The 13,086-nt window shown below is 43.9% G+C and overlaps 1 protein-coding gene across 2 annotated transcripts in view; it reads right to left on the bottom strand.

Annotated features, from left to right (window-relative positions):
• Positions 1 to 13,086, bottom strand: part of LOC143020351 (CD63 antigen-like) — a 479,742-nt gene that overhangs the window by 54,577 nt on the left and 412,079 nt on the right. Inside the window, exon 2 of one of the 2 annotated variants that reach the window (XM_076176710.1) lies at positions 12,156 to 12,459. The exons of the other annotated variant lie outside the window; for it this stretch is intronic. Coding sequence (XP_076032825.1) covers positions 12,156 to 12,191 — 36 coding nt within the window. The 5' untranslated portion in view covers positions 12,192 to 12,459. The remainder of the gene's footprint in view (positions 1 to 12,155; positions 12,460 to 13,086) is intronic. 2 annotated transcript variants of the gene reach the window in all.

Below are 13,086 nucleotides of genomic sequence, written 5' to 3' on the forward strand. Positions count from 1 at the left end.
CAAATCACCTTTGCGTTATATATTGAGAAGCTGAACGAGGATCCAAGAGAAGTTAAACCTAAACGAATATTAGACACATTGTTGACCTGCCCTTTGGGAAGTCTGTAACCGAAGTCTGTAACCGAAGTCGTCTTCCAGGTTTTCGAATTCACAACATTTGACGAGAATCGTGACAGTGTGACTGGGGCTTTAGGGAGGAAGAGGGAAGAAGGGTAGTGGGAATAGGGCATAAAAGGGAGAGAGTGAGAATGGGAGGAGAGGAGGTAAAAGGTACTAGGGGGAACGGAAGGCAAACAAACAGTACAGTATGTGTAATCTGGGTTTAGTGTGGAAGGGATTGGAGAGGAGGGGTGGAGCGCGGGAGGTGATGGAATGGGGGGGGTTAGGGGGCAGTGCAAGGAAAGGGAGGGAAGAAGTGAGGGTATAAAGGGGGACGAAAGAAGACGCAAGTGGAGGAAAGTGGAGGAAAGAAGTGAGGGCAGAGAAGAAACGAGGGGAGAGAAACAGAAAATGGAGAAGAGAAAGAAGAGTAGGTGATGGCACAGAAATGGAGAGGGGAGATGAAGAGAGGGGAGAAGTTGGGAGAAAAGAGGGGAGGAGATAGAAAAGGAAAGGAGAGAAGAGAGGGGAGGGAACAGGGGAGGGAAGGGGAGAGGAGGGAACAGGAGAGTAGGGAAGGTGAGAAGATAGAAGGGGACATGAGGGAAGGGGAGGGGAGAAAAGGTAAGGGGAGGGGAGAAGAGGGGAATGCAGAAGCCAAACTGAAGGAGAAGGGAGCTGTTGGCCAAGTGTGAAATGGGAGTCAACAGGCCGAAGTGCACTTGGGCCCAAAACATGATACAGTCGATGAGGAGCTAAATTCCCCCGAAATAAAAACGAGAGACCCTCGGCCGAAGATGGAGGACAACCCCCCCTCTACCCCCCGGGAGGGAGGTGGAAGGGGGGGAGCACTCGCTGACGAAGAAAATTGTTCAACGAAGTGCGAAACGCCCCTGGCGAAGAGGAGGAAGAGGAGGTGAAGAAGGACGGCGAGAAGGAGGACGAGGAGGAGGAGTGGTAGCAGTGGAAGTTGTAGCTGAGGTAACGAAGGTGATTGTGGTAGCAGCAATACCAGCGGTAGCGGTAGTTAGAGGCAATGGAGGTAGCGATGGTGGTGGTGGTGGACGGGGATGGTGTGGGACGGGCAGAAAGAGTCGCTCATCCGGAAAGGCATGTCTATCACAGGAGGGAAAAAAAAAAAAAAAAAAAAAACTATTGTTACGAGGGGGAAATGACTAACGCCCGAGGAGAGTGGGGGCGAGGGTGAGGGGCGTGACGGGGGAGGATGAGGAGTGGGTACGCCGGGGGAAGATGGGGAGTGGGTACGCCGGGGGAGGATGGGGAGTGGGTGCGCCGGGGAAGGATAGGGAGTGGGTGTGACTGGGGAGGATGAGGAGTGGGTGTGACTGGGGAGGATGAGGAATGGGTGCGACGGGAGAGGATGGGGAAGGACAAGTGTATCGGGGAGTATGAGGGGTGACGGAAGAACGTGGAGACGAAGAGGGTGTGAGGGGAGGGAGGTGTGAGGAGAGGGAGGCGTGAGGAGCGAGTGTGAGGGGGGAAGGAGGTGTGAGGGGGAAAGGAGGTGTGACGGGGAGGGAGGTGTGAGGGGGGAAGGAGGTGTGACGGGGAGGGAGGTGTGAGGGGGGAGGGAGGTGTGAGGGGGGAGGGAGGTGTAAGGGGGGAGGGGAAGGAGGGGTGAGGGGGGAAGGAGGTGTGACGGGGAGGGAGGTGTGAGGGGGAAAGGAGGTGTGACGGGGAGGGAGGTGTGAGGGGGGAAGGAGGTGTGACGGGGAGGGAGGTGTGAGGGGGGAGGGAGGTGTGAGGGGGGAGGGAGGTGTAAGGGGGGAGGGGAAGGGAGGGGTGAGGGGAAGGGAGGGGTGAGGGGAAGGGAGGGGTGAGGGGAAGGGAGGGGTGAGGGGAAGGGAGGGGTGAGGGGAAGGGAGGGGTGAGGGGAAGGGAGGGGTGAGGGGAAGGGAGGTGCGAGGGGGAGGGAGGTGTAAGGGGGGAGGGAGGTGTGAGGGAGAGAAAAAGGAAATTGTAAGTAGATGTAACATTACTGGTCGAGTTGTACCAAGGTTCTTTTTGTGAACCCTCCCTCCACGCCAGGGGTGTTTTTTTCCTTTCATTGTGACTGGCGTCAAACTAGTTCATTCACCTGAGGGTTTAAACATCCCCACTCCAAAAATTAAAAATTAAAAACTCGAGCTACTTCATGCGAAAATAAATAACTTTCAGGGATATGTTTATTTGTGCGTATAATAATACAAGCAGGATAACGAAGATAAAAATATTGTCACTAAACAAGTCAAAAATGTTTTTAATTCTTTTACTGGGAGGTACAACTGGGTCAATTATGATAGCTACGTCAGCCTAGACGAGAATAGGCTTGACAAATACTTTTTTCATGTAACCTGGTTATGGCTTCATTATGCGTGCAAACACACAAACCAACTGTAGTACATTCCAACTTCGTGTCACGACAGGCTGTCCACTTTTCTCCCTCCCTCCCTGCCTCCCTGCCTCCCTCCCTCCCTCCCTCCCTCCCTCCCTCCCTGCCTCCCTCCCTCCCTCCCTGCCTCCCTCCCTCCCTCCCTCCCTCCCTCCCTCCCTCCCTCTCTCCCTCCCTGCCTCCCTCTTTCGTTACGATTCATAACCGACCAACACGACAGTTGCCAAGTAGCCACACTGCAATTATTTTTATCCGTGCTCGGTACAAAAACTAATGAACTCTTACATAACATACGTTACAAGGATGAGGTACTCATTGCCATAAACACAAAGTAGGGTGGGGTAAGTACAATAGGTAATTATAATTTTTAACTTTTTCCTTTGATATTTTCATAATATGGTGCAATTAATTTTGGCCTAAGAACGACTTTATTTTCTTTACGATGTTAGAGAGTGCTTTAACATCATAATAGTTATAGTAAACGATGCAAGACTTGGTGTGATAAAGAGAGCAACAGCAATTGCATCAGCACAAAATGAACGTAGTTTTACTTATTAATTTCGTGCATTAATTTCAGTTTCAATTTTTCATTTCATAACAAAATCATGAAAGCTATTCCTTGTAATCAGTCTTGCCAATATATTTTTCAGTTAACTTTTTTCATTAATTCATCCATTTCATTAACTAGTGTTAATCAAGACTAAAATATTTTATTAATATCTAAGCCTAATACCGCTACTCTTGTGACGTCATACCGACAGGATAATGCACCGACATGGGTCCTGCTTGCTTCCTCCTCGTTACATTGTTTATTTGATTACCGATTACCTGAGGATGTTTTCACCGTATTCTTTCCTTTGCCCTTACCTGAAATAAAAAAGAAGACACAATTAGTATACAACCCATACACCACAAATTACAATGACACAATTAAAACCAACGAATTATAACAGAAACAAGACCTTATTTCTTACTGTAGATTCATTTTTCCCTCAGGAAACGCGCGCGCGCACACACACACACACAAACAAACATACATTTGGAAATAAACTTGTCACAATACACTCGTTTGTCCGTTCAATTCCACTCCCGCTACACAACGGGAAAAAAAATCTACTCACTAATCCACCTCAAACACACCTGGAAAGCCCAACCAAGCCGGTTCATCTCTCATATCGACCCAAAACAAGGTCTGTCTTCCTCAGCCGGGCAAATGAATCCTTCATTGACAATCACGTTTTTTTCTAAAACTGCTGAAGAACACGATGCAATTTGCATGAAGAGGACCAATTCCATTCCAAGGAAAACCTGTTAGTATTAATGCCCAAAATTACGTCTTTCCCGTCGAGAGGCAGAGAGAATGTGAGATGGGAAGGGGAGGGAAGGGAAGGGAAGGAGAGGAATGGGAGGAAGGGAAAGGAGAGAGAAGGGAGAAAAGAGAAAGAGAAAGGGAGAGGGAAGGGGAAGATGAGAAAGGGAAAGATGAGAGTAAGGAAGAGGAAGGAGAGAAAGGGGAAGGGGAGAGATGGGGAAGGGGAGAAAGGGGAGAGGGAGGAAGGGGAGAAAGGGGAAGGGAAGAATGGGGAGGATGAGAAAGGGGAATGGGAGAGAGTGGAAGGGAAGAAAGGGGGAGGGAAGGGGAGAATGGGGAATGGGAGAAAAGGGGAAGGGAGAGCAATAAAGGGAGAGAGAAGGGGAATGAGGAAGGGGAGAAAGAAACTAAAGGGGGAACAGGAGGGTGGAGAGAGACAGAGAGAGAGACGGATACTCTCTAGAGTCCGCTTGCCGAGCTCACGATGTCGCCGCCACACAATTACATTTTGTTTCAGCAACATTTCTCTAATACTAAAAATCCGATCAGGTTTTAATATGCATATGTTTTATGTAACGCGTGACGAAATATAACATACTTCCACATAGAATGTGTAGAACTAAACTGGGAAGAAAAAATGGAAGGAAAAAAAAAAGATGGAGAAAAAATAAGTAGAAAAACACAAAGAAAAATAAATTTTATTTGCATTCACTGATGTACCCCGTGTACCCCATTCGTCTTGGCAAGGGCAAGTTGGGACACCGTGTTCCTGCTCTCAGCACCACCTGCTTTTCTCAAGGTTGCAAGTGACCGCTCGAAGTACCCCGCGTTCAACTAAGAATCGCTCAAATCTAAGAATTTCAACATTCGGAATATACGTGCCTTTCAGAGAAATATATAAACATTAGAAAGTAATTCTGCTATTACAAATTTTCTGCACTTTGGAAATTCCTTCTGAATATCGAATATATCCTAATTCTATGAACTCCCAAGCAGAAGTACACATGGGAGAGGGTGGTGGATGGAAGGGTGACAGATAGAGCGTTAATGGACTATATAGTGGTGACCAGGAGTATGGTAGGAAGAGTTAAGGATGTACATGTTCTAAGGGGAGAGAGTGGGGGAATATCAGATCATTTTCTGGTGGAAGGTAAATTGAGAATGGAAAATAGGTGGAGAAAGAGAAAAGGGCAGAAGGTAGGGAGGTACTGTTTAAATGAGAAAGAAAAGGAGAGTGAGTATAAGAAGTGAGAGAGTGGAGGAGGAATGGGGAGGGTTCAAGGAGGGAGTCATAAGGGAGGAAATAGAAGGAAGGGTAGTAAGTGGTGGGTTGAGGAAAAAAAGAAGGGTGTAGAAGAGAAGAAACAGGCATTCATAGATTGGCTACAAATTAGGACGAAGGATTCGTATGAAAGGTACAAAGTAAAGAGAAGGGAAGTTAAGCATAAGATGAAAGAAGCTAAGAGGAGAGCAAATGTGAAATGGGGAAGAGTATGACAGAAATTTTGATGAAAGTAATAAAAAGATGTTTTGGAAATAAATTAAGAGGGGAAGAGGAGGCGAATCAAGTAAAGAAAAGGTGAAAGGTGCAGATGGAGAGAAGATAATGGAAGAGATGGCAGTAAAAGGAAGATGGGGAAAGTATTTTAGTGAGTTCCTAAATGTGAACGAGGATAGGGAAGGAAAGGTAGAGTGGGAAGCGCTAAGAAAATGACCGGGATGAGTGAGGAAAGTTGAGGAGAAATAAGGAATGAAGTGAAAGCAGCTGTTAAAACGATGAGAGCAGGTAAGGCACCTGGGTTGGATGGATGCCATGTAGAATGTCTGAAGAAGGTACAGTTATGGTGGACTGGCTGGTGAGGTTATTTAATGTTTGTTTAAAAGAGCTTAGATTGCTGGAGGAGTGCCTGTATAGTTCCGCTTTACAAGGGAAAACGGACAATTGTGAGTGTAGTAGTTTCAGAGGGATCTGTTTGGTAAGTGTAATTGGGAAGGCTTATGGAAGGGTCTTGATTGAGAGGATTAGGAGAGGAACAGAGGGAGTAATTGGTAACGGTGTGGTTTTAGGACAGTTAGGGGTTGTGTAGATCAGATTTTTGTGGTAAGACATATGTGAGAAAGCTATAGGAAAAGGTAAGGATGTTTTTTGGGCTTTTATGGATTTGGAAAAGGCTTACGACAGGGTAGACAGGAAGGCACTGTGGGAGATACTGCAGATATATGGGATAGGAGGAAAGCTGTTAAGAGCAGTCAAGAGTTTTTACGAGAGTGGTAGAGCTTGTGTTAGGATTAGAAATGGAGAGAGTGAATGGTTTGAGGTAAAGGTGGGACTTCGTCAGGGATGTGTTATGTCGCCCTGGCTGTTCAATCTTTACATGGATGGGGTGGTGTGAGAGGTGAATGCAAGGGTAGTGGGTCAGGGGTTGGAGATGGTTAAAGAAAATGGAGAAAAGTGGGAAATAAGCCAGTTGTTGTTTGCTGACGACACTGCGCTTGTAGCAGGATCAGAGGAGGGATTGAGGAAGTTAGTGACAGAGTTTGAGAAGGTGTTTGAAAGAAGGAAGCTGAAGATAAATGTGGGCAAAAGTAAGGTGATGAGATGTACAAGGGGTGAAAGTGACAGCAGGCTGGAAGTGAGCATTAAGGGTGAGAGACTGGAGGAAGTGGATAGTTTTAGATACTTGGGTGCGAATGTGGCAGGAAAGGGAGGAGTGGGGGTGGAGGTAGAATGTACATTGAGAGAAGCGAGTAAATGCCTTGGTGGATTAAAAAGTGTAATGAGAAACAGACATCTGGGAATGGATGCTAAGAGGTTGTATGAAGGAGTGATTGTGCCAACAGCATTTTACGGGATAGAAACATGGAACATAAGAGAGGAAGAGAGGAGTTTGAATGTGTTTGAGATGAAATGTCCGAGAAGTATGATAGGGGTTACTAGGCTAGAGTGAGAAATGAGGAAGTGAGGAGAACAGGGGTGGAAAGGGAGCTGGGAGATAGGGTTGATGAAAGAGTATTAGGATGGTTTGGACACATGGAAAGAATGAGTGAAGAAAGATTAGTAAAAGAGGTGTGGAAGGCAGAGGTGGAAGGAGTGAATATTAGGGGGCGTCCTAGGATGAGATAGATGGATGGGGTGAAAGGGGCATTACAAAAGAGAGGAATGTCTGTTGAGGAAGGACGGGAGAGGACAGAAGATAGGGGTGAATGGAGAAGGGTTGTGTATGGATGATGCTGTGATGTATGAGGGGGAGTGGGTGGGGGATGGGGGTGAGGAAGTATGTATGAGAAAAAAACTGATGCAGCCCGAAGGAATTTCTCCCCGTCTTCTTTTCTGTATGAGGGGACGGAGAGGGGGGGTCGCCGAATTTATGAAGCGGCCTTGCTGTGGATGTGCTGTGTCTTGCGACACTGCTTCTGACCCAGGGCAGTGGACAGGATGCAGGGATGACCCGTCATCCAGGAGATGCCAAGATAAGAGGGAGGGAGGAGAGTGGAGGGGAGTGGAATATGTAGGGAATGGAATTGGTGGGAGTGGTTTTTATACCTTTTTCATTTTGGCTATCCCCCCGTGTAAGGGGGAAAAAGCCTTTGGTATATGTGTGTATGTATAAACTCCCATGAGAAAGTTATTTCTTCATACTGATCATCATGAGGCATTTTATGGATGTAAATATTGTGGTTATCACCACTGAAAATATTTCACACATTTTTGACTGAAAATGCTGTATTCCTGTGATCTCGTCATCAAAAATGCGAACTGTCTCTTCAATAAATTTGGAGTCCCGAACGTTTCCAATGGTGAATATTCTTCGAGAAGGTTCCTGCCGGCTTGCCATCTTATTCAGCATAGAGAAACCTTCCCTGGGACTAAAATATGCTTTTCTCTGCAACTCAACTGTGCAATTATTCTTGCTGCAGTTAAGCAATTTTATTCACACACACACACACAAAGAGAGAAACGCAACTAAATAAGCAAGGGAATTTCCTTGGCTGTGATTAAAGTATTGCATGTGGTTTGTTTCAACATCGCAGGAACTTATGGAATGCTGAAACGGACAGAAGTTCCTCCTGGGGGAAATGCGTCCTCGATAGGACACGAGAGCGTGACAAGTTTTAGCATATCTATGCTGAATTTAGCATATTTCCTCTTAAAATGATATATATGTATACACACACACACACACACACACACACACACACACACACACACACACACACACCGGTATATAACAGCAACCGAACGTATTAAGAGGAGTAAAATATTTAGCATTATTTGAGCTAATCTAGTATAATTTCAGCTGTTCTCGAGAATAATTCCGCTTGAGGAATCTGGTCACCGCGCACGGGATCCGTCACCGTCTCATCTCAACGAGCTTCAATCACGTCCCGCGCACATTTCACTAATAGAACTCTGATCATCTTGTTTGATCAGGATGATCAAAGGCAATTACCATACGGTGCATCCAATTATTATTTAATCACAATTACGCAACGACTCGGTTTTATTACATTCACTAATTTGGTCTTCTTCTGAAGGAAACTGATTTATCTTTCGTCCTGAACGACTCTGTTCACTTTTGGGGGGAAAACCAATAACATGGAAAAAATAAAATACAATAAATGAAAATTCAGACTAGAGCAGTGAAATAATCTCTGCAAAGTTCGAATGAAATGACCATTAACGAACACCGCCAAGTTCAGATGAACAAGTTTACCATAATGTTTACCATAACGCGTCCGTGCGCTCCAAGCAGTCCGTTCAAGGTTGCGGCATACGTTCTGACAAATCAACCTTACCACATGCCTCCCTCTCTTATTTCCCATCTATGTGCTACTATTAAATTCATTTATTTTTGTTGTCTAAAGTAAAGGAAACAGCTGTTCTTCCTGCTGAGTTTTCACAAATGTAACCAAACTTCAATTTCTGTTGGACCGTAGTGTTGCCAAATTCTGGCTGAAGTTGGTAGGTTTGATTCACTAGAGAAAAATGTATATTAAACAATAAAAATAATAAAATAAATAATAATACATAAAAATCTATTTATATTTTTAATCTAGACGCATTCCTGGAACCTAAGGATTTTTTTTTTTTTTTAATATGACGATTTTTATCGAATTGGGAGATCATCATCGTGCAGAACTCTCTCGCCGAATTTTAAACTAGACGCTAGCTATTGCCAGCCCATGTTGTTCAGCTATGGGAACATCAGTACCGAAAGGGTTAAAACTATGTCGACTTAACTTTCTTTTCATGTAAAATTTTAGTCGTTCTTTCCAGCTACTCCAAACGATTTAATTCGGCTAGGAGGAATTTCCTCACCACTGTAACGAAAATTAATATGTTCTAACTGGTGCTGCACGTTGTTCTGGTTGTCGTCCAACGGTTTTTATTCAAATAAGGATGGAGAAGGGGGGGGAGGGAATTCCACGCTAACAGCGGACTGGTCGAACACGTGACCTATAGAAGAGCTCTAAAGATAATTTCAAATCCTTGGCTCAGATATCGCATACACAGTTGAATTCTTTCGTGTATTCTCCCACCTTTCCACGAAACAGTTTATTTGCTTTCAATTTCCAATATTGCCTACGTTTTCATATTCTGCATATACAACTATAAAAGAGAGTAGATTGCCCACAGCCTGCGTTATCGGAATTAAAACTATTAATGTTAGATAACACAAATCCAGATAACTGGATGACTGACCATACCCTATCGAATGAATGCTCTCATCATTTTGACTATCATAGGCTTCGTAGCGCAATGAACGTACGCTTTGAATGACGTGCAACACTTCTGTTGACTTCCTCCACATCAAACCCATCGACAAACCGCCCTTGTCCAGTTTGAACCGGTGTCACCTGCAAGTGATGCACGACGCGGGCTAAATCCAGACCCATCACGATTCGATTGCTGGGCTGGATAACCATAGTGACATTTACATGTTAATTTTTGACAGAACCACATTTGTATTTCTACATCCGTTGCTAAACAATTTTCCCTATTTTTGCGTAGTGTTTTTGTACGTTTTAATTAACATAAAATCTTTACCTGGCAACATCGACCAAACGGGAAACATCCATTGATAACTATCCCATGAATCCATTTGTAAAATTGTACCACCCAGCTAGATTGATTCCAATTAGTTTGTCACACTGTTCATGTGGGATCAAGCTAAACAAGTTTATTGTGGCAATCAAAGTCGTTTGACTACTGTTGTATGTAAACACTGCTAATTTTTTCTTACGCGCGATAACGCTTCTGTTTGCTTCGTATCTACACTTTTTGCCGTGATGGAGTGAAATCCTGAAGTTATCCACGCTCTAATAGAGAAGATACGACCACATGAGGCGCTTTGGGATGTGAGGCATCACGACTATATTAAAAAATAATGATAATATAATCTCTCTCACTGAATCAGCACTTCAATTACAATTTTCTGTGGATGACAAATGTCTTCTACCTAGTGTGTGTGTGTGTGTGTGTGTGTGTGTGTGTGTGTGTGTGTGTGTGTGTGTGTGTGTGTGTGTGTGTGTGTAACAGATGCATTGTTAGAGAAATCGCGATTCGTTCAGTTATTTGGGATAAAACATTTGAGAAAGTGGCATAAACACTGGGTCTGCCAGTGAGTTCCTCAATCCGGATAGAGGGTGGGGTTTCCTGTAGTTCCTTTTACGTGGTTGGTGGGGATTTCTCTACACGGTAAGGCTGGACTTACGTGTAACCACTTACTATAGGATAAACGAATGTTAAAGTTGGACTTCGAGCTTTTCGTTGACTAGTGTAACCCTACCTTAAGACACCATACAAAGCTCCATCGAATATTGAGATCACGGTGGCATCAAAGATGTATCTTACCTGAAACTGTGTGGTAAGGAGGCAATATCATACTTCCACAGCCTCTCAATCAACTATGAATGGTACAACCAATGTTGCCATGAGCCCTTCTAGATCATCATCACCTAAAGGTCCAACCGCATTGCCTAGTGTGCTTATGGGCAGCGTGCCACCGCACGTACGCGTTGTCCAAAAACATCCAAATCTTGAACACTGAACAACCTGAAGATGATTATCTACACATTCATGGCAACGCTCACGGAAGGCCATAAACTGAAGAATTTGACTGAAGAACTTCAGAATCCTGGGATATAGGGGGAAAGAGGTCCAAAGGAAGAAAAACTCGCACAGGAAACTAACCTGTTCCACTTAAGTTGTACAAAAAGAACGATCCAATGAAGTATTATTTTTCAATAATCAAGAGATTGCTGGCAACAATATTGGGAGAGGCCTTTGTTCAGCAGTGGACTCCAAATGTCAAACTGAGATTCTACCAATTTCTTTATTTATCCAATAATGAATTTATATATTCTAATCGGGTATGAGTCTCCCCTACTAACGAAATATCATCCGTGACAATGAATTACTTTGGCTAGCCAGTCAATTTTATTCACCGTAGCATACCGGTAGCGATGAAATATAAATGTGGTTTGCAATACCACGTGCCACACTATTGTGATTCTTGAACAGATAGAGCACGAACGTGACCGTCTTGTCCGCATCTAAACAAGTCTCGTTAATTTCAGGATTAAACTGCAAAGTTAATGACAGGACATGACACATTGGAGACTAATATTCTTTACCTAAACAAGGCGGGTTTTCATTATCATACTAGTTTTTGGCATATAATTAAACTGCAAAAGTTAATGAAAGGACATGACAGGAGACTAATGATTACCTAAACAAGGCGAAGATTATCTTCACAATCATACTAATTTTTGGCATATCATCACACGACATTTCGTACTTTTTCTCCGTAGAAACTGTATTTATATATCGCAATTTCCTTTCCTGTTAGGGCAGGTAACAATCACTGCTGGGAATAGGAGTGAAATGCGGGAGCCGAACCCACATCTAAGCAAATGCAAGACCAGCAAGTTTCCAATTATGCAAGACAAGCCAGAAAAAGTACAATCGTGAAGAAAATCTTTAACTCGTTTAGATGGATGGAATGTCTTGGAGAAAGAGCTGCATTTAGTACCATTACGTGTGGAGACATTTGTGTGCACGCACGAACACAAAACACACGCTCTCAACCGCGTGATCCGTCGATCAAGAGTCCAGCGTGTGATACCAGACTAGTGCATGCAAACAACCACAGGCCCGCACGCGCGCGCACATACACACACAATCACTTGATTAATAGGATAATTACATTTTTACTCGTTACATAAAAAAATCCGGGTTACGACGTGAGACCAATTGAAAACAATCCTGAAAGCAAAGTAGAAACCATCCTGAAAAGAAAAATCACACGTTTAAATGGACATTTCAACAAATAAATAATGTCATGTTACCGTGTTGGCTATACACAGTTCTGTGTTTGGGAACATCTTAGCGCTATGGAGGTGCGCGTATTTATGGTCCGGTGTCGACGTTCGAATGCTTCAAGCCAGGTGCAGCGCGCACAGTGGCGGTTGCAGTCGTTGAAGTGATGAGTACCTGGCCAATCTTGGATTGTCACTTTACTTCTCGCGTCTTTTCGCCCGTTATTTTCTCAGGCATGACTTCAAACTTAAAAATCACATAAAGAGCACGTTCTGTTGACCTGCATCATCGTAAGCAATCTTCAAACTGCTGCTTACTTTCGTTTAATATGAACTGGAAAGCATAAAATATCAGAAACTTCATGTCTTCGTTGTCCAAGATCAATGCGTGGACCGAGCGAGTGAAATCTCTGTACATCCCCGCAATATTTACTGAGCACATAAGTCAATTTCCATCCACTTTCCCTATACATTCTATATTGGATTAGTTGTCGCCCACAATTTTGAAACACCATAAAGTCATCCAAACTTCCACCATTTTTAGGCTGATATGCCATTTCACTGTCGTTTTCTTAACACGCACACACACCGGCATTTTCACGAAAAAAAAATCAATGAATAGCTATTTTCGCCCCTTTAAACCCACACACTTAAATTCTGGCCGATTCTCGAGTTTCAATCTTATATATATATTATTACCAAATGGGTATTGCCTTTCGGTTATTTTAAAAATAAACTGGACACCAGAGATTTCGTAAGACAGAAGCTGCTCTTCGACGTTTTTTACCAAGGCCTCAGAATCCGCCCATTCTTTGACCTCTACTGTATATTCGACTCATGCTTACCTAAGCGATTTTATTCAGCTGAAGGAAACTAATATAGACGTCGGGGAATCAAACGCATTTTGATTGCCTTTGGCGTCTTTATTTGAATCGTGGTTCTTCTCATGGATATTAGGACA

The sequence above is a fragment of the Oratosquilla oratoria genome, chromosome 39, assembly GCF_046742065.1.
Source record: "Oratosquilla oratoria isolate Oo_2021 chromosome 39, ASM4674206v1, whole genome shotgun sequence".
NCBI classification, from domain to species: Eukaryota; Metazoa; Arthropoda; class Malacostraca; order Stomatopoda; family Squillidae; genus Oratosquilla; species Oratosquilla oratoria.